The following is a 27,460-nucleotide window of genomic DNA, read 5'->3' as shown; positions in this document are numbered from 1 at the left end:
AGCTTTTGATAACCTTACAACACCTTCTTCCAAGGGGCTGTTCATTATCTTGCTGAAACAGCAACAATTATCCTTTTTCATTCTCTTTTGGGTTTCAGGAACTTTACGCTTAATCTGCCTCTATGACTTCCTGTCACTTTTTCATCCACCCTCGAGGACAGATCCCTGCTTATGGGTACTTTTCTTTAAACACTGAGCTCCTGAGAAAGTCCACCATCCTACCACTCCAGTTCTATAAATGTCTCTCTGCTCACGTGTCAGAACAGGCTAGGTTATGCGGTGGTGACAAATGACACCCCCCCTCCAAATCTCACAACGACAAGAGGTACGGAGGTGCTAAAAATTATCTGCATTTTACAAACGAGTGAAGGGATCTTCACGGTGTCTAGAAATGTGCATAGCCCTCAGCGGGCAAAGACCCTGAAGAACACAACACTTAAAAGTTCGCAAAAGCTGCATCTTAACGACTAATGGCCCTGCGTGAACGCTTTAGCTCTTCCCATCCCTCTGGTCCACCGCTCAAGTGTGCGATTGCGTTATCTCTGTCTTAGCGGAGGAGTTCTCCATCCAGAGCTCAGTAACACCCACCCCGGGGCTGATGGGGGCGCTGGATGTGGATAGAGGCCAGGAGCCCTGCTCTCAATAGTATGGAGGCGAGTCGGCCAACAACAGAGATGACCGGGCAGGGGACATAAAAACCGGAGAGGCGGTGGAGTTCTCCGGGTGGGGTCCGTGTCCAGTCACTGGGTACATTCCGTCCACAGGAGCCCCTCCCTTGCCTGAAGTCAGTTCGGGAAGACTTGACTTCACAACCGAGGGGTTGGGGAAAGGTGGGGTCTGGCTCGGTGCGCCCCAGCCATCGTCCCCACCCTGCGGGAACCCCGCCCAGATCTGGCAGAGCTGTGGGCGATCCCGGGCGGGTGAAGAGGCGGGGAGAAGCTGCGAGGTTGAAGGCGGGGCGGGCGGCGGCCGGACCAGCCAATAGGCGGCTTCCCAGCGGCTGAGCCGAGAGAGGGCAGGGGCGCAGCCACCGGCACCACCGCCTCCTAAGTTCCCCCTTCTGGATGCGCGGCCCGGGTCGGTTGGTCGCTCCGGTCCGCGTCCCCCCAGCCCCCCGCCGGCGCAGAGGGGCCCGAAGAGGCCGGAGGAGCGGGCAAGGGACGGGATTTCCGAGGAAGGGGAGAGGACGGGCGCCCCAGCCGCTCGGAGGGTGGGGGGCTCGGTGAACGATGAAGGGCCGGCGGCGGCGGCGCCGGGAGTACTGCAAGTTCGCGCTGCTGTTGGTGCTGTACACGCTGGTGCTGCTGCTCATCCCCTCCGTGCTGGACGGCGGCCGCGACGGCGACAAGGGCGCTGGGCACTGCCCAGGCGTGCAGCGCAGCCTGGGAGTCTGGAGCCTGGAGGCGGCGGCGGCGGGCGAGCGCGAGCAGGGCGGGGAGGCGCGGCCGGCTGAGGAGGGCGGCAACGCGGGCCTGTCCCCCGGGGTTCCGGGCAACATCAGCGGCGCCGTCGGGGAGGCGGTGTCGCGCGAGAAGCAGCACATCTACGTGCATGCCACCTGGCGCACCGGCTCGTCGTTCCTGGGCGAGCTCTTTAACCAGCACCCGGACGTTTTCTACTTGTATGAGCCCATGTGGCATCTGTGGCAGGCGCTGTATCCGGGCGACGCCGAAAGCCTGCAGGGCGCGCTGCGCGACATGCTGCGCTCGCTCTTCCGCTGCGATTTCTCGGTGCTGCGGCTGTACGCGCCACCGGGGGACCCGGCCGCGCTCACCCCGGGCGCGGCCAATCTCACCACGGCCGCCCTCTTTCGCTGGCGGACCAACAAGGTCATCTGTTCGCCGCCGCTGTGCCCCGGCGCCCCCCGTGCCCGCGCTGAGGTCGGCCTCGTCGAGGATGCCGCCTGCGAGCGCAGCTGCCCGCCCGTGGCTCTGCGCGCCTTGGAGGCCGAGTGCCGCAAGTACCCGGTGGTGGTCATCAAGGACGTGCGCCTCCTCGACCTGGGCGTGCTGGTGCCTCTGCTGCGTGACCCCGGCCTCAATCTGAAGGTGGTGCAACTTTTCCGCGACCCGCGGGCCGTGCACAACTCGCGCCTCAAGTCCAGGCAGGGGCTGCTGCGCGAGAGCATCCAGGTGCTGCGCACCCGCCAGCGGGGCGACCGCTTCCACCGCGTGCTACTGGCGCACGGCGTGGGCGCTCGGCCCGGGAGCCAGTCCCGTGCCCTGCCCGCCGCGCCGCGCGCGGACTTCTTCCTGACCGGCGCGCTCGAGGTGATCTGCGAAGCCTGGCTGCGCGACCTGCTGTTCGCGCGCGGCGCACCCGCCTGGCTGCGGCGCCGCTACCTGAGGCTGCGCTACGAGGACCTGGTGCGGCAGCCGCGCACCCAGCTGCGCCGCCTGCTGCGCTTCTCCGGGCTGCGCGCGCTCGCCGCCCTCGACGCCTTTGCGCTCAACATGACGCGGGGCGCGGCCTACGGCGCCGACCGACCTTTCCACCTGTCCGCGAGGGACGCCCGCGAGGCCGTGCACGCCTGGCGCGAGCGCCTGAGCCGAGAGCAGGTTCGCCAGGTGGAGGCGGCCTGCGCTCCAGCCATGCGCCTGCTGGCCTACCCTCGCAGTGGAGAGGAGGGCGACCTGGAGCAACCCGTGGACGAGGAGAGCCCGCCTGACACCGACGCCGATGGCGCCACGTAGGCTGCTCCCTCACACGCGCCCGCGGGACGGATCCGGGTAAGGTGGCCCTGGGCGGGTTGGGGGCAGGGAAAGGTCTTTGGGGGAGCTCAGACCAGCCTGCAGGGGAAAGGGGCGGTATTGGGGCGGGGTGGGGGGGGGAGTGGATGCTGTAGTCCCTGAATAAATCTGAGCTGGTGGGAAAACACGGCTGGTAGAATTTGGAGGAGACTCTTCGGGGTCTTCAGCTTAGCCACCTGCCCCCTCAGAGGAGGGCCCTGAGACGAGAGGGGTTAAGTTTGGCTGAGGCAGAACCCAGTTCTCCGCACTCTCGGCCCCCGCTATGAAGTAGGAGTTAAGGTCGATCACCTGTTGAGGTTGGGCGAGGAGAGGGGGAGAGAAGAGGGCTGGAGGAGGACAGAGGCCTGGGGAGAGTAAAGAAGTTTTGCAACCGTCATAATGAAACTTAAGACTGGAAATTGACATGAAAAGTATCTGATTTCGGGGACCGTTTGAGGTTGATTGATTTTATCTTGACACCAATATGTTCCTTCGGGGAAACATTGCAGCAGTGTTTGCAGGCACGGAGTAAACCCAAAGTGGGATTTGGTGCAGTTATCGACTCTGATCCTCCCTACCCCAAATCTCTTTCATACTTACTCTCTACCTTTGTATCGGTAAAGCGCAGCTCCGGGCCTTGCCTTCTAAGTTGGCAAGTGTTAGGTGTAGACAAGTCCTTACTTGCAACAGGTTTTGCACACGTGTGTGTCTCATGCTGTGGTATAGCCGCCTAGAATGGACTTTGCTTTCTCCTGGCTGGTGGGGCATCTCCCTGCCCACCCCCTCCATGGCTGGCGTTGGCAGGATATTTGACCATACCCTATTCACATCAGGTCACCAAAGCTGCCTAGTCAGCTTCCTCTAGTGCCGACAAGACCTGAGGGCTGGGCTTTCTGCACCCAGCCCTGTCCCTCTGAGAGAGGGAATCTTAGAGTGCCAGTAGCAGCTTTGGCTGTAGAAATATACAGCCCCCCCCCCCCGTCCCAGTTTTTTGTGTTCTTTCTCTAAAGATGCTAAGATGAGGTGTAAATGACCTTGGCATGTGTTCAGTGTCTGGGTCCGTGTCTGGCCTGTACATTGTTGGGCTGAGGAAAGAGTTTTGTTCTGCACCATGCTGACCTTAGGAGTCTAGTTAGCGGGATGGGAGCGCATTTCCCCAAACTCTGTGTGACTTGGAAGGGGGCAGGCCTCTGCCCTGTGCAGTCTGGAGGAGGAGGAAAAAAAGCCCGGCCGAGTGGGTGGAAGTGACTTAAGTTTCCATTCATTATTTTATAGTGTAATTCAGTATTCCCCTGGGATGAAGCTCTGAGGAGGAAGTTGAAGATCTTAATGAGGATGGATTTGGGGGTTGTTTCATAGCCCAGGGTTGCCTGTGCTTACGGAAACTGACTTTTCTCCCAGTAATCAAGGGGTTTTCTCCGTCAGTTTCTGTAATTGCTAGGAAGTCTGTGTTCTTTCCTGATTTCCAGAGCAAAGGAAGGTAAGGCACAGGGTGACTTGTCACATCTTAACAAAAACATCCTTTCATCTGCTAATCCTGTTTTTGCAGATGTAAGTAACATAATGGCCCCTCCCCTTCCCTCCCAGGCCTAGGGAAAGCCTCTTCAGAACTAATTCTGCAGCATTTTATGGCTTTAAGAACTGACAGTTGATCATTGTTTTCATTTTTTACTAGCATCGACTGAGCTCAGATGGGGGCGAGGTAGGAAAGAGAATAGAGAGGAGGGTAGAGGGTACAATCTGCATCCTTCCTCCAAGAAGTTAGAATCTGGGTGGGGGACCTTGGTGCTGCCTTCCCGTCCCGAAGGCCAGGGAGGCTTCCTTTGTAGGGCTGCAGGGACATCTGGGAGCAAGCTCTAGGCTTCTCCATACTTTGGTGACTGAGCCCTTCTTCCCACACGTCTGCTGGAGTTATTGGGCTCTTACCACATAGCCACCAACCAGTGGATTCATTATAATGTGTGTATTCCTGCTTCCTAGAAAGATAACCTTCCTGATCTACCAAGAAGTTGCCAGAAAATCTGCCCCACTCTCCTCTGGGGAAGGGGATGGACCCCCTCCCCGACCCCCCCACCCCATGCCGTGCATCAAGCTAGGCTTTGTATAGGTGTCATTATTTTGACTGATTTATCAGTTTTACAGATAAGGAATCTGGGACTCAGAGCTCTAAGTCAGGTAACCGGCCCAAAGTCACACCTGGCCTGGTGAGCATGAGGAGAAACTGCATGGGAGTTAGAGCCCCAAGCTCAGCATCACTCCTTACCTGGCCCCCTTAGAGTCCCCTGGCAGCACCTTTGGCACCTGGGCCAGGCTGAGTCTAGGCTGGGGTGGGAAACACACTTAGCTTTTTTTTTTTCTTAGATTTTATTTATTTATTTGACAGACAGCTAGAGAGAGAGAGCACAAGCAAGGTGAGTGGGAGAGGAAGAAACAGGCTTTCCCAGGAGCAGGGAGCCGGACGTGGAGCTCCATCCCAGGACCCTGGGATCACCACCTGAGACAAAAGCAGCCGTTTAAGGACGAAGCCACCCAGACGCCCCACACTTAGCTTTATTATGAATAAGTTCAAGCTGCTGAACGACTCCTATAAAATACCCCTGAGCTGCCGACAGCACCTGTGCAGGAAAGCCGGTGACTCTACAGCCGCCCTCCCCCTGGCTGGCCTCCCGCGGGGCATCATCCACACGCGTGTAACTGAGCCAACTGGGAGCTGGACCCTTGGTGAATCACAGATACACCAGGTGGAGTTGCACAAAGGAAACTTTGCATCAAATAAGATCACGGGAAATAACCTGCAAAGCCGTGACTCCCCGAGCAAGGGTGAACGGTGAATGGGTTCCTTTTATTTAGGGTTAGGATGAACATTGGGATCATCTGGAGAGGTGGGCATAAGCCACGCATGCGCTTTAAGGCAACCTGCCGATACGTCGTCTGCTCTATAAAGGAGGCTTGCGGTCCTCCTTGGACAGAGATTTTAGGGTCACAATGAAGTAAAGGTAGCTGTTGGTCATTCTAGAGGTCACTCCATGGTCTATCGCCACATCGGTGAGTGGGGCTCGGGGGTTATGCTCAAAGCAGTCTGGGCTGGCTGGAGGTCACGTCCGGGTGGTCACTTTAGTTCGAGGGCGTTTTTTTGGTTTCCATTTGCCTTAAGAGAAGCTGGGAAGAAGAGCTTAAGGAAAAACCTGGGACAAAGGGTCAGTGAGTACAAGCAGGAGGCAGTAAAGGTCAGGCCTGGGGGTCTAGGTGATGACAGCCCCTAGCCCAGCAGTGAAGGGGGCTACCGGTGAATTAACCTGAGCAACTTCTGGACGGTCCTTACCGGATGGCCAGGATCTGAAAGGGAGGCAGGACATCATTTCTCAGGGCTGGGTGAGGACCGCAGCATCCGAAACCAAGGACTTGGGCCCTTTCCTCTCTTTTCCACCTTCTTGCCTTTCACTGACCAGCGCCTTCTCTGGCTGTCACAGGATGGTGGCCTCGGCAGCAAGCGTCACTTCCACACACAACTATGCAGGGTTGTTAACATGAAGGGAGGAAGGAAGCTGGTTAGTGAGTGAGGAAGGGGTGGAGGAGTTTTCCCTCCTGTGTCTTTCCTTCAATCTGGTGATAAAACCTTCCCAAAACACCCACCCCACATCCCAGCTGAGGTCCTCTTATGATTTCGCACTGGCTAGCACTTGTTCACCTGCCGGGCATTGGGGTGGTCTAAAAGCTCCTGCGCTGATTGTGCCCAGACAGCTAAAGTCAAGAACCGTGGACTGGACCCTGGGTCCTGGCCCATCGCCCCGGGCCGGGCTGTTTCCCCTGGAACAATATCCAGATGGGGGACTGGGGGGCTGCGGATGAGCAGCGGAGTGTCTACCATAGCAATTTATGTAAAGGAACTTGGAGCTGTGAGGCTCCAGGCATCTGGAGGGTGTAAATATGAAAAGAGAAAAACTGTCTTCAGTTATTCACGGCTCCATTTATCACCCTCTCACATGCCTTCAAATGCTTTGTTGTTCTAGCTTCTTACCAGTAATCCATCATTGTGCCCACTATCCGCTACTGTTCCAAACAGACAGATGCACTGTCCTGTCCTTTTCAGCATGTCTCCCTTTGACCTCTGCCCTGGGGGAGGCCCCAAGATTTCATTCTGGTAGGCATTTAAGACTCCTTGGTCTTTGTTCTAGACAAGATAGATGGACACTTTGAACACATTCAGGAAAGGAGGTTAAGTGCACTGTAGACTAGTAATGCAATGGTCAGAAAGCTTGCTTTCTAAGGAAACCATCCAAACAGAAAAAGACAGGACCAACTACCACCATATCCCCACCATTTTCAGTGTCATTTCATCTTCATCAGTATACTATGCCCCAAAGGGCTTAGGCATAAATATCACTCAAAGGAGAACCTCTTGCCTAAACACAGAACAGGCATTCGTCAAATATTGTCCCCACATAGAATTTGTCATTCAACAAAATCCATTTAAACTCAAAGTCAGGGGTGCCTGGGCGCCTCAGTCAGTTAAGTAACTACCTTCAGCTCATAATCTCAGGGTCCTGGAATTGAGTTGCACATCGGGCTCCCTGCTCAGTTCGGAGTCTGCTTCTCCCTCTCCCTCTGCCCCTTCTCCTGCTCTCGCGCACGTGTGCTCTCCCTCTCTCAAATAAATCTTTAAGAAAACAAACTCACTCCTGATCTAAGTCAAGGCAGGAGCTGTATTCAAGTCAGAGGGCTGGAAATTAGGATGGGGTGTATGGATGGGCGGGGTACACATGGATGGATATCTGGGTAGCTGACCTGCACAGTAAGATGGAACAGTCTTTCTTAAAACACACCCACAACCAAATCCTTATTTTCTCCTTGCGGGGTTAGTGCTGCCTTTGATTGAGACATAATTGGAGCTCCCCTATGGGGCTGCCTTCCCACGCAGGACCCTCTCAGTTACTGGTGGATTTGGTGTTTGGGGAAAAATCCAGACTCCTCCAGTCTGGTACAGGAGGCAGGGGAGGAGGCTGGTCCTACCAAAGTGAGGTGTGGCCACGGGGTAGTTCCAGAGTCATTCCTTAGTGTGTATGAAATCAGCTTTTATGTTAGGGTACGGGAACACAGGTTTGAGGGCCTGGCTCTCCTGGTTACTTCTGATTGATCTGGGGTGAGCCCCTAAACCTTTTTGGCTTTAGTGTTCTTGCCGGTAAGAATGGAGGTTAAGAGGATCTCCAGGGTTCCTCAGAGCTAAAGGGAGGTGACGTTTATTGCACGCCTTTCTTGGGCACGGTGTTACTCGCTTCATGTGTGTTGTTAGTCCTCCGGGGCACTTTACGAGGTGCATGGCATCCCCATCTGTGGACAGCGAAACAAGCCCAGAGAGGTTGGTTAATTGACAAGGATAACACAGTGGATTGAAATCAGGTGCTATGTTGAGACTAACACCCGCAAGTTTTTTTCGAAATCCTATAAGCACATGGTGAAAAAGAGTTCAACAGTGCTATCACAGAAGGATATAAAATACCACCCACGAGTCTTACTTTCTAGAAGCAACCACATGTATTTCCTAGAAGAAATACATTTCTTGTGGTATTTGTCTAGAAAATGTTTTCTGCAAGTTCAAACGTATTTTGCCCTTTGAGGGGTAGTTAAGTCTTTTTAATTTTAATTCCTTAAATATTTTCCATTGAGATAGAACTGACTTAGAACATCATATTAGTTTCAGGTGCACGGTGTGGTGATTCTGTATTTGTGTGTATTGTGAAAGGATCACAGCCTAGTTAACCATGTTTTTCCTTGGGATGAGAACTTTTAAGATCTGTTCTCTTACCAACCTTGAAATATGCCTTCTAGTGTTATTAACTACAGTCGCTGTGCTGTACACGACATCTCCACAAGTCATTCAGTTTCGACCCGGAAGTGTGTATCTTTCAATTCCCTTCACCCCTTTCGCCCATCGCCTGCCGTCTGGCTCCGGCAACTACCAGCCTGTTCTCTCTCTGAGTTTGTTTTCAGATTCCACATATAAGGAAGATCCTACGGTATTTGTCTTTCTCTGACTTATTTCATAAACGTATTATCCTCAAGGTCCATCCAGACTCTCACAAGTGACAAGTTTCCTTCTGGATTATGGCTGCCTGATATGCCACTGTATAGAGACAAGACACGTTGTCTTTGTGCATTCACACGTTGATGGGTGCTTAGGTGGCTGCTCGGGCTGGGCTCCTGTGAATGACGCTGCAGTGAACATGGGGGAGCAGATATCTTTCCGAGTTAGTGTTTATCTTTGTTTTGCATAAGTACCCAGCAGTGGAATTCCCAGATCACAGGGCAGCTCTATTTTTCATTTTTTTTTGAGGAACCGCCACACCTTTTCCCATTAAGTGGCCGCACCAACGTCCATTCCCACCATTTGTGGGCAGTTAGTGGTGCTTGACCGAAACGGGTTTCTGCTCAAGTTCAGAAACCGGACAGCAACGGTGAGATTTTACAAAACGTGACTTTGAAGAAGACAGTGAAAAGAATTCACAAATTCCAGATTCTCAATCACTATTTGGTTTTTAAAAATATTTATTTATTTGCCAGAGAGAGAGAGAGAGAGAGAGCCGTGTGCACAAGCAGGGGAGCAGCCAAAGGAGTGGTAGAAGCAGGCTCCCCGCCCCAACCAATGCAGGGCTCAATCCCAGGACCCTGGGATCATGACCTGAGCCGAAGGCAGATGCTTAGCCGACTGAGCCACGCAGGCGTTCCTAAATCTCTATTTTGGACAGGTACCTGAAGTCCATCAGGCGCTGGAGAAAACACATCGGGGGAACTTGTTTGCTGCTTTCCGCCCACCCTCCCAGCTCCTGGCCACCAGCCAAGTGCCCGAGCAGCACCCGTGTTTGAAGAGTCTGTGGGTGGACTGCATTTAATAACTAATAAGGCCATGTTTTTCTTTCTGTAAACTATGTAGCTGGATTTTTAGGAACTTTTTCCAGTATCTCTGTGCCTGTTAAGGAGGGGAGAGGAGGGGAGGTTGCTTTTCATTCTAAAATTTTAATTTTCAAAAAAAAATGCGGACTTTTTCTAGACTAAAATTGTATATGCTCTTTGGTAATTTGAAAGCCTGAGAATACTGGCTGCTGTTTGTTGCCATCGTCTTCTCACAAAATTGTTTTCCATTTTTCTATGGAATGTTCCAGCAGCTAGCAGCGTCTAAAGTGCTGCTGAGTTCATGCATTTATCCTTTAGAGGATCCGTAATGTTTTTGGAAAGATGTATGGGCTTGAGCAAGGAGCTTAATGCCAGCTCACTGTAATAAATCTGTACCTATTCATATTAAATATAATGATGAATTATTTAGCTTTTGCTTAGGGGCTTTTCTGATGGTCTTTTATGAATCATCTTTTCTAAGGCATCGTTCCGTGGCCTTTTTTGTACCAGTGTTGCAGAAAATCATGGACTTGATTCCTCTGCTTCCACTAAATCCAGCTGTGACAAAATCTTATTTGTGAGGTATGATTTAAAGGTTACAGAAATAGAGGTGCCTGGGTGGCTCAGTCAGTTAAGCGTCCGACTCTTGATTTTGGCTCAGGTCATGATCTCTGGGTCATGAGATCAAGCCCAACATTGGGCTCCGTGCTCAGCGAGGACTCTGCCTGAGATTCTCTCCCTCTTCCTTCTGCCATTCCCTGCCCCCCAAAAAGATAAATTAAATAAAATGTACTTGGGTTTTTTTTAAAAAATAGAGGTTATGGAAATAAAATAACAAAGCCTAAACACCATAGGAGTGTATTATAACATATTCAGCTAGTTCCTTGTCCCAACAGTTCATTGCTACATTTTCTGTAGTGTTGTTTGCACACATGTAAGTATATCTCTAAGAAAAACATCTACAGTAGGGTGACCTTATGTAGCAAAGGGTGTACACGGTTTGCATTTGGAGAGGTAAAGTTCTTCAAACTTGCACCAGTGTTCACTCCCACCAGCTGTTTCTGGGAGTGTCTGTGTCCCAGATTTTCACCAACATGGATTTTACTGAATGTTTTCATTCTGGCTAGTGTGGTGGGTGGAAAAACGCTTCCTGCCTGAATCCTGACTCTCTCTGACCCCACAGTGCATCTCAGATGGTGAAGGACTGCCTGCACCTTGGGTTGTGGTGACCAGGATGCCCAGATGAAATCTCCTTCTTAGCCCTCCTGCAGCCCCCATATATTTGGCAGGCGGCATTCCTGGGATCCTTTGGAAGGACCGGAAATGCTTTGAAATAAAACTGATCCCCTTTTGGGGTGCCTGGGTGGCACAGTGGGTTAAGCCTCTGCCTTCGGCTCAGGTCCTGATCTCAGGGTCCTGGGATCGAGCCCCCCCATTGGGCTCTCTGCTCAGTGGGGAGCCTGCTCTCCTCCCCACCCCCGCACCTTTCTGCCTACTTGTGATCTCTGTGAAATAAACAAAAAATCTTAAAAAAAAACCTGATCACCTTTTTTAAAAAAACTATGCACAATACTTGACAGAGTGGGAGAGGGAGAAGCCGGCTCCCCCCAACCCAGCAGGGAACTGGATGCTGAGGGGCTTGATCCCAGGACCCTGGGGTCATGACCTGAGCCGAAGGCAGCCGCTTAACCGACTGAGCCGCCCAGACACCCCGGATTTGGCTGATTTCTAAAGAAGGTTTAACCCTTGCTATGTTTTCTCTGTGCTCCTGAGAGCCCTGTTTGTAGTCTGGGTTGGGAGGGGAGGGGAGAAGTGCCCATTTGCAGTTGTCCAGACAGGATTCAGAGGGTTTTCAAAGAGGTTTTTTTAGTCTGAGCAGAGATTCTCTTCCCATGAATACAAATGTAATATAAATAGTCCGAGCAATGCTTTTAAAAAACATTTATAAGCAGCTGGCTTAAAATTCCTCAGTCTGCTTTTTCTCAGGCTGCCCTCCATGTGAACAGCCCAGAGAAGAATAGAAAGTAAAAAAGCCAAGCTGGTCTCATTTTTCTGGCCCCACTGTTCCAGCTAAACAAGGTGATTTAGAAATGAACCTCTCTCCCTGAGGTCTCCTGGCTCCTCAGCCTCTTAGTGGAGCTGAAGGAATTTTCTGTTGAAAGAAGCATTTCTGCCTAGGTGCGGTATAGAATAAGAACAGCAAGGACTAAGAACTAGTTCTGGCCCAAGTTCAAGAACACGGGGAAGTGGAGAACCATTTGGGAGCTGAACAGGAAGCAGTTTCAATTGGAGAAAAGTCGCAGAGCTCAGTGATGTCTCCGTGAGAACTGGAACCCTTCAGCTTTGCTCCCCGCCCGCCTCCCCAGCCTGCAGGCACCTTGCCAGCAACCCAGTGTGACCTCTGCAGCTGGCCTCGTTCACATTAAAGACCCATCGGATGCCGAGGAGAGAGAAGAGCATCGGCTGACAGTGGCTATTTCTCAGGGGTTGAGAGGCGATAAGCAAAACCACCATGTTTGCCTTCAAGGATGAGTGACCATGTTCAGAGGGAACAGACTCCCCTCCCCTGAAATCAACGTGAGAGGCAAGGAGCTTTGCCACAGAACGACATTCTGGAAACAGCCACTGAGGCAGACGGGGTTGAGGGGGGCAGTTTGTGGAATGGAAGCGCTTTCTGTTAAGCCCTTAAAGCAGGTGTTAAAAGGAGCCCCAGAGGCCTCAAATCTGGTCTGACACGCCAGTGTCTCAAGGGCCAGCTTGGAGAGATGAACATTGTGTGATGGGTGTCCTTGGGTCATGGTAACAGCAGGCGGGAAGCAGAGAAACCAGCCTGAACCAAAAGTCGAAAATAGAACCGGACGGTCACTTGGGAGGTATGGGGAGCTGGTAGGGGCTTGAGACCTTGAGTTCTTTTGTAAAGATGACAAACTGAGGGACGATAGGAGCAGCCCCCAGCATGAACTTGGGGGGCTAACTGAAGCAGTTCTTCTAGAGCATAGAGATCAGGGGAGCAGTAGGGAAAAAGACCCCAGAGCTTTTGGGGTCACTCCCCGGCCCCATGACTGAGGCCAGGCTTTATAAGAAAGGACTTGTCAGTGCTTCAGAGAAATTATGGGAACAGTAAGCCAAAAAGACTAAAACCAAGATAATTTTTTAAAAATAGGGCCTCCAGGACTCTAAACTCTAGGAAAGAGAGGGCTGCTGGAGGGGAGGGGGATGGGGGCATGGGGTAACAGGGGTGGGCATGAAGGAGCACACAGGTTGGAGTGAGCAGTGGGTGTGATTCACAACTGATAATTTAGTGAACACTACACCCAAAAACTAATGATGTACTATCAGTTGGCTAATTAAATTTAAATTTAAAAAAAATCAAACAAAAATAGGACTTCCTTTTACACAGCCTACAGCTGGCATCTGTTGAATATACGGGCTGTAGGAGCAATAAAGTAGAAGCTGTTTCTTGCTCTAGAAAAGGGTATCACCAACACGGAGGTAATAAAGGAAAATAATGCATTTTTCAGGTTCTGCAAACAGTTCTTGCCCTCCTGTGCGCTCTGCCGCCTCCCCCGGCTTTCCCCAGCAAGGGATGGCAAAGGGGACTGTTTTGCAAAGAGGACATGGTTGGCTGAAAATAAACCCACACGAACACACCCTGCCAAAGAACAACAGAATTCCCAGCATTACTGAGTGCCTTTTAAATTCATTTTATTTTTTATTTCTCAACAAAGGGAAAATGAAATAGTTCTGAGCTCAGGAAAAATTTGAGTCCTACTCCTAAATACGGCAGTCTCTGGCAGTCTCTAGCGGTCCTGTGGGCCCGGGGGAGGGCTGGTTTACCTATTCCCACATCCTGTGCCAACATGAACCTGCTCTCTGCTGTTAAGCCCTTTGCTTTTATTTTTTTTAAACTTTTTTAAAGATTTTATTTGACAGAGAGAGATTACAAGTAGGCAGAGAGGCAGGCAGAGAGAGAGAGGGAAGCAGGCTCTCCGCTGACCAGAGAGCCCGATGCGGGGCTCGATTCCAGGACCCCGAGATCATGACCTGAGCGGAAGGCAGAGGCTTAATCCAATGAGCCACTCAGGTACCCCAAGCCCTTTGCTTTTAAAGATCTATTTATTTATTTGGAGAGAGAGAATGAGCAAATGAACCAGGGACTGGGGGGTGGGGCTCGGGCAGAGGGAGAGACAGGGACTTTGGAGCAGACTTCCCAGCTGAATGCAGAGGCCGACCCCAGTGACACCCCCACCCCCACCTTCATCCACTCCATTAACCAATAGCCCCTGTGGGGGCCAGAGGGCTGCTTGAATGACGGACGCCAGCTCCCGTGACTTCCCAGCCCTTGAGCCCCCACTAACCCCGGCTGTGCCCCACTTGGTAGATGACAAACACGTGCAGGTGGGCGATCAAATGCTTATTCTAAGCTACTGACTCAGTTCCTTTATTTGAGTCGGGAACGACTTTACTCACAAAAGCAATTATGTATGCCAATTAAAATTATACCTCTGAGCAGCTCAATGAAGGAAAAAAACAAAAGCCGACTAAGCAGACTCAGCCGTTTCCAGGTTTCATAAATACTGGTTTGGAGCACATTCATTTTGTTCTCCAGTGAGCTCAGAAACTTGGGACGTTTTTCTCTTGGGTGTGTGTGGTGGGGGAGCATAATCAAACTAGAAGCATGTTATTATTTTATCCTGTCACTGGTGAGGAAATGTAATGGCCATTTAGTTCTGCCCTGGCTGACTCTGAGGCTTGACCAGTGAATGCCTCACATGGCTTGAGGTTTTCCTTGGAATTCTGGAGCGGAGAAGGGAGTCTTCCACTAACTGAGCAGCAAGGGGCTGGGGGCAGCTCATCTCCATCTGGGCTCCCAGCAAGGTGGCTTCTCCCTTAGTTTCTCCCTCTGCTCCCCAGGCAAGAAAGTTTTGTCTGTCTGTCTGTCTGTCTGGGTTTTTGTTTTGTTTTGTTTTGTTTGACTCCGTTTTCACCTGAATTGAGAGTTGTTTAGGATGTTTAAGTATGACTTAGTGCAAATGTACTGGCAACAGCCCCCTCTCCCTGCCACTTTATTTTTCACATTGGAAGTCTGGAAATACTTTATACCATTTAGGCTATTTAAGTACATTTCTAGGCAATTTGGGGGGTGCGGTTGCCTGAGCAAACTAAATGTTTCCTATTACATTTCGCCTGAGAGTCACAGTGAGGGAATGCTTGCACTTTGACATTTCTGCGTTTTCAAGTATTTTCACCTTATCCCCAAGCAACTCCCTTAAAAAAAAAAAAAAAAAAACACCCCCAACAACTTAATGGCCCTATTGTCGTAAGCATTGTCAGTCATTTCCGTTTTCCTTAGCCCTGCATATCACTGATTTGAGGTGAAAACAGGAAGGTTAAGAAAGCTTGGTCGTCAGGGGTGACAGATGATCTTGGGCAGTAACCTCATCCCGAGAGGCCGGGGCTGGGGAGGGATGTTGGGAGAAGCCCCCACGGAGGACCCGTGGTCCCCGAAAAGGAGACTAACGCCCGTTCGCGACCCATTTGTCCTGGAGTGGGTCCAGGAGGAAGGCTGTCACAATGGGCTGGAAAGTCATTCGCCTGTGATAACGGCCCGGCTGAATGCCCGGAAATCTGAGCCCAGGCACCAGCGCCCGGCACCGACTCGGAGCATCTGTGAAGCAGCTTGTGGTCGTCCCCCCAGGGTGCCTCACCTGGCACAAGTGTGTGGGCGGGGACGGGGGGCTGGGGGGTGAGGGGTACCGCCGAGGCGACGACGCCCAGAAACGCTTGGAAGACGGGCGGCTGAAAATCTACAAGTGCAGATGGAGGAGGGAAGTGAGACGTTCGCGCAAAGCTCGCAGATGTCCTTGGGGGCGGGGCGGGTAGGGGGGCGCGGGTACCTGCCTCCCCGAGGGGTGAGGAGCGCCGCCCACAGCGGCGGGGCTGCACAATCCTCTGGTTGACTCTTCTCAAACTTGAACGCCAGCAGGAAGTCCGTTCTTCCTCCCTCCCCCTTCCCGGCCTCGAAGGTCGACAAAACTGTGATTAAAATGCTAAGAGCGTCTTCCGTCTTCCTGAGTTGCTCCTCCGCTGCGCCGGGAGCCCCGCCGAGCCAACTGCCCGAGGGACGTGGTGGGGCTCCGATGCTCCCCTCGATGGCCGCTGGGCTCGTGGGGACAGCCCGCTGCAAGCAGGGCCCGGCTGGTCATTTAGAAGACCCGGGCAACTGCAGCAAAGGAGGTCCAATACACCCAGGTCTTTGGAGTATGACTTTGAATCTTTAAGCAGATGATCTTTCTTTCTTTTTTAAGTGCAAGCGAATTTGTGAATTGAGTGGTAAGGAAAGATTTCACACCTCAGTGCAACATATTTTGAGAACAACCCTTTTCGAGTGCTTCACACAACGGGGATATACTGGAATCTCTAAAATTCTGTAAATTAATTGCACTAAGACAGTTTTGCTGTCTGTTTTCTGTTATCATACAGGATAGGTTTTTTTAAATATTTTTATTTACTTAACACAAGCAGGGGGAGGGACAGAGGGAGACGGTGAAGCAGGCTCCCCGCTGAGCAGAGAGCCTGATGCGGGACTTGATCCCAGTACTGTGAGATCATGACCTGAGCTGAAGGCAACCACTTAACCCAGAGTCACCCAGGTGCCTCTAATCTTGAGATTCTTAGAGTCTCAGTAGTGTGAAGGGTAAGCCTCCTTCCATGTCTTGGCTGTTAATAATGCTGCCGTGAACATGGAGATGCATATGTCTTTCTGAGTTAGTATTTTCATTTTCTCTGGCTAAATACCCAGAAATGGAACTGCTGGATCATAGGGTTGTTCTTTTAACTTTCTGAGGAACCTCCATACTGTTTTCCGCAGTGGCTGCACCCACTTGCATTCCCACCCACAGTGCACAAGGCTTCCCCTTTCTCTCCATCCTCGCCAACCAACACTTACTATTTCTTGTCTTTTGGATACGAGCCAATCTGACCGGTGTGCGGTAGTGTCTTCATTGTGGCTTTGTTGCATTTTCCTGGTGGCTGGTGATGTCGAACATCTTTTTTTTTTTTTTTTAAGATTCATTTGTTTATTAGAGAGAGAGAGTTTGCAGGGGAGGGGCAAACAGGGAGGGAAAGTCTTAATCCGACTCTGCGCTGAATGCAGAACCAGACTCGGGGCTTGATCTCAGGACCTGAGAAACCATGACCTGAGCCGAAACCGAGAGTCGCATGCTGAACGGACTGCACCACCCAAGCGTCCCTGGAGCATCTTTTCACGTGTCTGTTGGCCATCTTTAGGTCTTCTTCGACAAATGGCACTTTTCACAAAACTAGAACAAATAGTCCTAACATCTATACGGAACTTGAAGAGACGCTGCCGGAACAGAAGAAGAGCGTACTGCAAAGGGGTAGTCATCAAAGCGGTGTGGCTGTGGCACAGAAGCAGACACGCAGATCGACAGACCAGGACAGAGAGCCCACGAGAGGTCTTGAAATACTTTCATCTTCAGAATATCCGGAAGGGTCTAAACTCATTTCAGGTGCTAGAGGCTGCAGTAAACATTTTTATTTTCCCCAGATTCTAGGTAAATGGGAATCCTTTGAACTAAGAAGTTCAGTAGCTTCAAACTGAATTCTTCATTGTCAAACATCCAACAGCTGAAAAAAAGGGGGGGGGGAATGCTAGGTACTTGGTCACTGTAGCTTGCTGATAAACCAAGGGTTTGGTTTTTAAATTGGCACATAAAGTTGAATACTTCGTAGCTTCAAATGAATAGGGCTCCAAAGTATTATGAAGAATGAGATCTGGAGTGAATTAAAACCTTAGTCTTTTATCTGGACACCGGGGGCTTAAGAATTCGGGAGAAAAGCACATTAAGAATTCATGGATATGTTTATGTTTTCAACACAACCCAATGGGCGCCTGGGTGGCTTAGGGGGTTAAACGTCCAACTCTTGATTTCCGGCTCAGGTCATGATCTCAGGGTCGTGAGATTGAGCCCTGCCTCAGGCTTCATGCTCAGCTGGGAGTCTCTTTAAATTCTCTCTCTCTCTCTCTCCCACTCCCACCCCCCACTTTGTGCACATACTCTCTCTTTCAAAAACAAGCAAAACATTGGGGCGCCGGGTGGTTCAGTGGGTTAAAGCCTCTGCCTTCAGCTCAGGTCATGATCCCGGGGTCATGGGATTGCGCCCCACATCAGGCTCCCTTCTTAGCAGGAAGCCTGCTTCCCTTCCTCTCTTTCTGCCTGCCTCTCTGCCTACTTGTGATCTCTGTCTGTCAAATAAATAAAATCTTAAAAAAGGCAAAACAAAACAAAACAACAACAAAGACCCACAACCCAAAATAATGGGAAAATGTTAGGAAATTAACTGAGAGGGTTTATTTTTAGGTTCTGCTTGGAGGCCGTAGGCTCCATGGAGGTAGACTTCAGAACTGGAAGGTGTCTGAGCATCCCTGCCCGGGTTCAGTGACATTCAGGAACTGTAGGAGGATAGGAACCCATTTGCAGCACAGAGAAGGAAGCGGCCTCGTCAGATTGCTGTGGGCACAAAGTGAACTGCCAGCTCAGACTGGCCGGACCCCGGCACAGTTCTTCATGGACCCCAGAGGGGCAGTCACAGAGCCCTCAGATCTCTTCTCCTCCCACACTATGTGGCCAGTGATTTGACACATTTGATCTTAGCCAAAAGGCCGAGAAGTGATGGCCAGTGATTTGATTAAAAAAAAAAAAAAAAGAATCTGAACGTGAGTGGAAAGTAGCTTTCAGGGAGATAAAATGAATTTTTTAAGAAAGATTTTTAGTTAAAGGATTTAAAGAGTGCTTTGGGGTCCAGGGGTCAGGCCGGTAGTACCTCCATAAATGGGACATTTGCTGGAACATGGGCTCTGACCAGGCAACGTTTCGCACTTGGCGAGTCATTGACAGAAAATTGTCCTGAGTTACTGCCACGTTGTTGCTGGGTCTTTAAAACAACCCAAACAGAGAACTGACACATTGCACAAAGAAACAGGGCAGAGGAACTTACCCAGAGTTCACATCTTTTGCGTAGGTCACTATCAGTACCAGGAATTTGATGTTGGTCCAATCTACAGACCTTAGTTTTAGACAGTTTTTACATGCACTCATTTGTGTGTGTGTATGTGTGTGTGTCCACAGACCTGTGTAATCTGGTCACATGTAGATATGTGTGAACACTACCGCAGTCAACATACAGAAGTGTTCCATCAGCATAAAGAAAATGGGCCACCCCTTTATAATCATAGACCCCCACCCCATCCCACCTTTCCCTGGCAAACATTAATCTCTTCACCATCTCTATAATTGTGTTACTTCAAGATTGTTAGGTAAGTGGAACCATGCACTATGTGACCTTTTCTGATCATCTGTTCTCAGCAGAATTCTCTGGAGGGTCACCAGTTGTCCCATGTATCAGTAGTTCATTCCTTTTCGTTGCTGAGTAGTACTCCATGGTGTGGATGTACCACAGTTTGTGTAACCATTAACCCACCGAAGAACATTTGCATTGCTTCCAGTTTTTAACTCTTACAAATAAAGCTGCTATGAATATTGGTGCGTAGATTTTTGTGCGGACATAACGTTTCCTGGATGAATGCCCAGGAGTACAATTGCTAGATCCTATGGTAAACACATATTAAGTTTTTACAATGGACTACCCAACTGTTTTTGAGAGTGGCTGTACCATTTGACATTCCCACCGGCAGCATTTGAGAGATCAGATTTCTGTGCAGCCTCACCAGCATTTGGTGTTGTATTTTAGCCGTTCTATTAGGTGTATAGCGATAGGTCCTTGTAGTTTCCATTTGCATTTTCCCAACACCTAGTGATACTGAACATCTTTTTGTGTGCCTATTTGCCATCCCTGTCTCCTTTTGGTGAAATGTTGGTTCAGGTGTTTTGCCTGTTTCCTAATTGGATTGTTTGTTTTTTACTCTTGAATTTTGAGAGTTATTTATATATTCTAGATAAAAGCCCTTTGGTAGATAGGTGGTTGCAAATATTTTCTCCCAGCCTGTGTCTTATCACGTGTTTTTATCTTCTTAACAAGATCTTTTGCAAAAAAAAGTTCGTAAATTTTGATGAGGTCCAACTTTGCGATTTTTTCTTTTGTGGATTGTGCATTTTCTGCTGTGTCTAAGAACTCTTTGCCTAGCCCCAGGGTCCTGAGGATTATCTCCTATGTTTTCTGAGAAACATTTTGTATTTTTTATCCTTCCTTATAAATTTTAGGATAAGTTTATCTCTATCTACATTGAATTCTACAATTCATTTTGGGTTAGTTTTTGTTTAAAGTGTGAGGTTTAGGTAAAGTGTTAGTTTTTTGCCTAACTAACCTGCACCGTTTACTGAAAAGACTATCATTCCTCCAGTAGATTGCTTTTTCCTTTTTTTGGAAAGGGGGGGGTCAAAAATCAGTTAGCCATAAACATATGTAGGTCTATTTCTGGGCTTTTACTGCTCCACTGACCTATGAGTGTCCTTCTACCAATACCATACTGTTCTGATTAATACAGTTATATGTATCTTAACACTGAATAGAATGATTATTCCAACTTTATTCTTTTCCAGAAAGGCTGTAGCTGTTCTAGTTTCTTTGCCTTACCACATAAATTTTAGAATAAGCTTGTCTAGGGGTGCCTGGGTGGCTCAGTGCTCTGCCTTCAGGTCAGGTCATGATCTCAGGGTCCTGGGATCGAGCCCTGTGTCAGGCTCTCTGCTCAGTGGGGAGCCTGCTTCCTTCTCTCTCTCTCTGCCTGCCTCTCTGCCTACTTGTGATCTCTGTCTGTCAAATAAATAAACAAAATCTTTATAAAAAAAGAATAAGATAGTCTGTATCTACAAAAAGCATTGAAGGAATTTGACAGGAATTTTCTAAAATCTCTATACAGATCAATTTGGGGGGAAATTGACATCTTTTCCTGTTGAGTCCTCTGATAACATGAACATGGTCATGTGTCTGCTGATTCAGATCTTGTCTTATTTCTTTTACTGGTATTTTCTAGTTTTTAGCATACAAGTCCTTTACTTGTTTTGTTAGATTTATATCTAAGTTTTTCATTTGTTTTGAGTGATTGTATATAGTATGAGTTTTAAAATTTGGTTTTAAAATGTTCATTTCTGGTGTATATAAATCAAATATTTAATATTGATCTTGCATCCTGCAGACTTGCTGAATTCACTTGTTGGTTGTGTGTGTGTGTGTTCCCTGGGATTTTCTATGTATATAATCCTATCACCTGCAAATAGGGACAGTTTTATATCTTCCTTTCTAGTCACTATGGCTTTTATTTCCTTTTCTTGCCTTATTTCATTGGCTAGGACTTCTAGTATTCTGTTGAATAAGAGTGGAAAGTGCGGAGGTCTTTGCCTTGTTCCTGATCTTAGGGGGGAAGGCATTAAGTCTTTCACCATAAAGAACAAGGTTAGATGTAGTTTTATGTAGAATTTAAAAAAAAATCATGTTAAGGCAGTTTCCTTCTATTCCTGGTTTGCTGAAGGCAGTTTCCTTCTATTCCTGGTTTCCTGAACATCATGAAGAGATGTTAAATGCCTTTAATGGATTGTAGTGCCTTTTCTGTGTCAATTAATGTGATTGTCTGATTTTTCTTCCTTAGTTTGTTAACATGGTGGATTACATGATTGATTAGTGAAACTGAACCAGCATCCTGGAATAAATCCACTCTGTCATGATATATAAATTTTTTCACATATTGTTGGATTTGATTTACTAATACTTTGTTGAGGATTGTACATCTAAGTTCATGAGAGATACTGGTTTTTTTGGGGGGTATTTGTCTAGTTTTGGTATCAGGCCTCATAATTTTGTGGAAGAGGTTGTGTGGAATTAGTGTTAATTCTACTTTAAATATTTGGTAGGATTCTCCATTGAAAGTATATAGGCCTGGAGATTTCTTCTTTGGGAGTCTTTTAATGATTAATTCAATTTTTAAGGTCTATATAACTTCAAATTATCTACTTCATATTGGATGAATTTTGGTAGTTTGTGTTTTCTGAGGAATTGGTCCATTTCATCTTAGTTGTCAAATTTATGTATGTAGAATTTTTCTTAATGTTTTTTATCCTTTTAATGTCTGTGAGTTCTATAGTGGGACCTCCTATTTCATTGATGATATTAGTAATCTGTGTCTTGTCTTTTTTTGTTTTTAAACTTGGTAGAGATTTACCCAATTTTTACTCTTTTCAAAGAATCAGTTTTTTGTTTCAGTGATTTTTCTTTGTTGTTTTTCTGTTTTCAGTTTTACTGACTTCTGCTCTTATTTCCCTCTGCTTGATTTGTGTTTATTTTTATCTTCCCCTAGTTTCTGGAGGTGGGTGTTTAGGTTATTTATTTGAGACCTTACATCATTTATAATGTAAGCATCTAATACAATAAATTTCCCTCTCAGCACTGCTTTGGCTGTGTCTCATAAATTTTGATATGTTGCATATTCATTTTAATTCAATGTATTGTTTAATATTCCATGGATTATTTAGAATTCTGTGTGTTCTTTAATTTTCAAGGATCTAGAGAATTTCCTCTTTTTAGATATAGATTCTTAGTTTGATTCCATCATTAGCAAACATATTCTCTCTCCGTTATTAATTAAATTATTCAAAATCTGTTGAGATTTCATGAAATTTTGTTTCATGAAAAACAGGATATGGCCTATGTTGTGAATGTTCCATGCATGCTTAAAAAAATGTGTTTCAGGGGCGCCTGGGTGGCTCAGTCATTAAGCGTCTGCCTTTAGCTCAGGTCATGATCCCAGGGTCCTGGGATTAAGCTCCATGATGGGCTCCTTGCTCAGTGGAGAGCTTGCTTCTCCCTCTCCCTCTGCGCTCCCCCTGCTTATGTGCTTGCGCATGCTCTCTCTCCCTCTCTCTCTCTCTCTCACTCACTGTCTCTCTGTGTCAAATAAATAAATAAATAAATGTTTAAAAAAATCTGTCTTCAGCTCAGGTCATGATCTCAGGGTCCTGGGATTGAGCCCCATGTCAGGCTCACGCTCAGTGGGGGGCCTGCTTCTCCCTCTGCCCCTCCCACCACTCTGCTTTCTCTGTGTGTCTCTCAAATAATTTTTTTTTTTAAAGAACGTGTTTCTGTTGTTATTAGGTGGAGTGTTGTATAAATGTCAGTTGAGTCTCGTTTGGTTGATGGCATTATTTAGTTCCCTATATCATTGTTGATTTTCTGTCTAGTTATTCTATCAATTGTTGAGAGAGCGGTATTGAAGTTTCCAAGTATAAACGTGGACAGGTCTGCTTCTCCTTTCTGTTCCTTCAGGTTTGCTTCAGGAAACTGGAAGTTCTGTTGTTTGCTGCATATGTAAACCTTTTGGATTGCTATGGCTTGTTGGTGGGTTGAACCTTTCACTATTACGTACTGTACGTACTGTCTTTTGTTGTTACTGGTAATTTTCTTTGCTCCAAAGTCTATTTTATCTGATAAAACTCTTCTTTTTTATTATTATTATTATTATTATTTTAGAGAAAGAGCATGAGGGGTGGGAAGGGGCAGAGTGAGAGGGAGCTCAAGAATCTTAGGTAGGTTTCATGCCCAGCATGGAGCCTGATGCAGGACTTGATCTCATGACTCTGAGATCATGACCTGAGCCAAAATCAGGAGTTGGATACTCAACTGACTGAGTCCCCCAGGCACCCCTTTTTATCTGATGTTTTTTATTGCAATATAATTCACATACATAGAGTTCACCCTTTAAAGTGTTTGATTCAGTGGCTTTTAGTACATTCAGAAAGTTGTACATTGATCACCACTAATTCCTGTTTTTCTGATTAATATTTTATTTTTAAGGGAAACCATATATATATGGTTTCCCTTTAAAAACTATATATATATATATATATATATAGTTTCCCTTAAAAATAAAATATATATAGTTTACATATATATTGTTTAAATATATTATATATATAGTTTATATATATATATATTATATATATATATAATGTTCAGCTAGCTAACATATAGTACATCACTAGTTTTTTATGTAGTGTTCCATTCATTAGTTGCATGTAACACCCAGTGCTCATTATAACATGGCCCTCCTTCTGATTATTATTTTAAAATTGGAGGAACCAAAATGCAGTTTTCATTCCATAAATATACTTTGGTCCTTATGAAGTTTTGTTGCAGAAAGTGAAGCCTGTGATTTTAGAACGATGATAGCAATTTATCAACCAAGTAATCAGTTTTCACATAGTTTCAATAATTGTAGCAAGTCCTTCAAACCGCCTGTAGAAATTCTGAAATTGTCATTTCAAAGAACTTGTTCTTTATTTACTTGGCCTGAATGATCTGCCACTGTTAGCATTACTGCAACATAAGGACACTTAGTGATCTGCAACTGTCTGAGCTTACAGCCATACCCAGTTTCAACTGCAAACCTGTAAGCTGGTTGTTGACCTCAAACTTAGCATATGTCCACAGCTCATTAGACCCGTTCATGGCAAGTGTCCAGGGCTCACACCCCCTACTCCTCTTTCAGTTCACGTTTCTATGGTGTATCCTTTTCTTCCTTTTACTTTCAACCCATCTATATCATATTTGAAATGAATTTCTTGTAGACAGCATGTTGTTGGGTCATGTTTTAAAGCCATTCTGCTGGTCTCTTTTTTGTATATTTGTGAGTTTAGATCATTTATATTTAATGTAATTATTGATATTATAGGGCTTAAATTTGCCATTTTTAAAACTTGATTTCTTTTTTCCCTCTGTTTACTGTTCCCATTTCCCTGTTTGTGTTTTCCCGTGAGTTACGTGAATACTTTTAAGAACTTCATTTTATCTGCAGTGTTTTAAAGTATTTTTCTTTGTATGCTTGTTTTAGTGCTTTCTTTAGATCATCCATATGCAACTAATCACAATCTACTGGTCTCAACATTTCACTACCTCAAGTGGAAGTATACAAACTTCATGTCCATTTAGGTACCTTTATCCTGTCCCCTTTGTAATTCATTCTCTCTCTCTCTCTCTCTCTCTCTCTCTCTCTCTCTCTATATATATATATATATATATATATATATAACTGCATCATACAGTGTTATAATTTTTGCTTCAACTGTCAAAATAATTCTTTAAACTCAAGAGAATAGTCTGTTAAATTTTGTCCCATTTTCTGCTGTTCTTTCTTCATTTGTGATGCTTCTTTTCCTTCTTTTATTATTTTCTTTCTGTTGGAGGAACTTCCTCTAGTGGTTCTTCTACAGCAGTTCTGTTGGAACACATTCTCTTAGTTTTCCTTCATCTGAGATTATCTTTATTTCACCTTCATTCCTGAAGGATATTCTCATGGGATACAGAACTCTGAGTTGACAGTCATTTTCTTTCAGCCCTTACAGACTATTGTGCCACTTCCTCTGGCCTCCATGTTTTCAGATATGAAATCCACTGACATTCGAATCATTGCTTCTGTGAGTAATGCATCAGTTCTCTCTAGTTGCCCTCAAGATTTTTTTGTCTTCCCTGAACTTGGATTATGCTGTATCTTGGTGTATCTTTCTTTGTGTTTTGGGGTTCACTCAACTCCTTGAATCTATAGGTTTACACATTTTGCCAAATTTGGGCAATTTCCAGCCCTATTTCAAGTACTTTTTTAAGCTTCAATCTCTTGTCCTTCTCTTTCTGGAACTCTGATGAAATGAATAGGTCAGTTATTGTAGTACCACAGGTCCCTGAGGCTCTGTTCATCCTTTTTCGCACTATTTTCTCTCTGCTGTTCATATTAGATAATTTCTACAGCTCTCTTTTCAGATTCACTAATTCTTTAGTCTGTCATCTCTATTCTGCTACTGAGCCCATCCAGGGAGGTTGTAAAATTTTGGTTATTGTACTTCACAGTTCTAAAAATTCCATTTGGTGCTTTCTTTATATATTTCTTTGCCAACTTTATTTTTTTATTTGTTTCAAGTGTGTTCCTAATGGCTAACTGAAGCATACTGATGAGAGAGGGTAATTTCAGAATGTGTGTTGTTTCAGTGTTATCATCTATCACTCATCTTTTCTCATTCAAGTTGAAATTTCCCTGGTTCTTGGTTTGACAAGGGATTTTTTTAATGGTGTCCCAAATATCTGGGATACATTTGAATCTCTGAATTTTATTTTAGATCTTCTGGTTTAGCAGGCCTCCCCCGACACTGCTGGTGGAGGAAGGGGTGCGCCTCCTGGTTACTGCCGGGTAGGGGTGGGACTCTAGAAGTCCTCGCCTCCCACTAGGGCTCTGCTGACAGGAAGGGGGGATTTTGTGTGTCTGGCACTCAGTTTCCGGCTTCTAGGCTAACCCTTTCCCTGTCCTCTAGCTAGCAATAATGGGCTTTTCTTGGGGCTTTTTTCATGTGCATTTCTGGCCTGCTGGTGTCTTTGGTGTCTATTCCAGCATATGGGGGAAGCAGAAAGAAAATGGAGGGAACTCACTGCTCTGTGTCCCTCATTGCCCGAGGTCTGCAGTCAGTCGGCCTTCTTTTCCTCACCCTTCAGAATCTTACCTTTGCCATCTGTATCATGTTAGGGGATTTTAGTTACTCTTTGTGGAAGGAATAAGGAGAAAGGCATTTGCTCTGTTCTATCTGGAACCAGAGTTAGCCCTTCTGGAAACTGGTTTTTATTAAACTAGATTATACTGAAATCTGACAATGGCCAGACTTGCCGCTCATATGCAGCTTCCGCTTTACAGAAGAGCTGTCATTGGTGTGATTTACTTGGCATGAGTGAACCAGTAAACAAGTGAAGGAGGACTGGTTATGCTGTCAGTGCCTGAGGGTACAGCTTTGATCCCAGCTCTTCCCCCCCACCCCGCCGCCCTCCTCCCTAACTCTGCCCAGCAGGTCTCAGGACGTTTTGTCAGGTGCCCCCTTCCACCCCCCGGCAGCCATTGCAGAGAGCACAGTCATACTGGCAGAGTTGCCCCCACTTTCTCCCCATCTTCATCCTCACCAAACCCCTCTTGGGTCACATTTTCTCCCAGCCTGTCCCCAGAACAGAAATGATAGTTCCTGATTTGGGCTGGATTTCCAGCCCTGGAAGATGCGGCTTAGAGAAGGAAGATTATAGTCCTCATGGGGCGCCTAGGTAGCTCAGTTGGTTAAGCGTCTGCCTTTGGCTCAGGTCATGATCCCAGGGTCCTGGGATTGAGTCCCGTGTTGGGCTCCTTGCTGAGTGGGAAGCCTGCTTCTCCCACTCCTGCTCCCCCTGCTTGTGTTCCCTCTCTTGCTGTGTCTCTGTCAAAACCTTTAAAATTTTTTTAAAAAATGAAGAGGCCTTTTTATCAGCAGAGCTCAACAGGCTTTCTGTCTGGGGCTTTCTGAGTTCTGAGGTTCAAAATGTCCTTTGTTCCTCCCTTCTAGGTCAGTCAGCACAAACCGGGGCACTCAGCGTGTCACCCCAGCCCTGGAGGAGCTGCACGGGGGAGGCAGCCTCGCACGCAGGCAGAGATGGGGGGACTCGGCCTGGGACCAACTGCCGTGTGGCTGGCAGAGCAGGACTGCCGCAAGCTGTTCCGTGACGACTGACACACTGGTGGAAAGGAAGTTTTCAGTAAGGAAATGACAGTACAGTGTGGGTAATGATGGCCATCCAGTAGCAAGAGCTCTCGTTCCCAGCCTGAACCTGCCTACCTCTGCTGGAGGTGTTCTCAGAACAGAAGAGACACGATCGGGTACCATTTCCCATCAGCAGTGGGTGTCTGGACAAGACGTCAATGTGAATAAGGGCCCAGTGCAGTCCTGTGTATCTTGATTAAATTACTTGATAGTAAATAAAAGGTCTGAGTGCTGTTGGTTTAAATCTGACTTGTTCAGCTGTTTTTCAAAGAG

The 27,460-nt window shown here is 47.2% G+C and overlaps 1 protein-coding gene and 1 pseudogene across 3 annotated transcripts; one reads left to right on the top strand and one right to left on the bottom strand.

The window, feature by feature from the left end:
• Positions 1 to 1,229: 1,229 nt before the first annotated feature.
• Positions 1,230 to 27,431, top strand: CHST7 (carbohydrate sulfotransferase 7). 3 transcript variants are annotated; one of them, XM_044235557.1, is made up of 2 exons: positions 1,230 to 2,729; positions 26,993 to 27,431. In XM_044235557.1, exon 1 carries the CDS (start codon positions 1,230 to 1,232, stop codon positions 2,691 to 2,693), a length of 1,464 nt encoding a protein of 487 aa, XP_044091492.1. In that variant the 3' UTR covers positions 2,694 to 2,729; positions 26,993 to 27,431. The 3 variants fall into 3 exon arrangements, with proteins under 3 accessions (XP_044091492.1, XP_044091494.1, XP_044091493.1); XM_044235559.1 differs by lacking the exon at positions 26,993 to 27,431 and adding an exon at positions 5,117 to 5,158; XM_044235558.1 differs by lacking the exon at positions 26,993 to 27,431 and adding an exon at positions 5,113 to 5,141.
• On the bottom strand, positions 23,846 to 24,017 carry LOC122897347 (annotated as a pseudogene).
• Positions 27,432 to 27,460: the final 29 nt, after the last annotated feature.

The sequence above is a fragment of the Neovison vison genome, chromosome X (assembly GCF_020171115.1).
Source record: "Neovison vison isolate M4711 chromosome X, ASM_NN_V1, whole genome shotgun sequence".
Classification (NCBI taxonomy): Eukaryota; Metazoa; Chordata; class Mammalia; order Carnivora; family Mustelidae; genus Neogale; species Neogale vison.
This window is presented reverse-complemented; position numbering and strand designations above follow the sequence as displayed.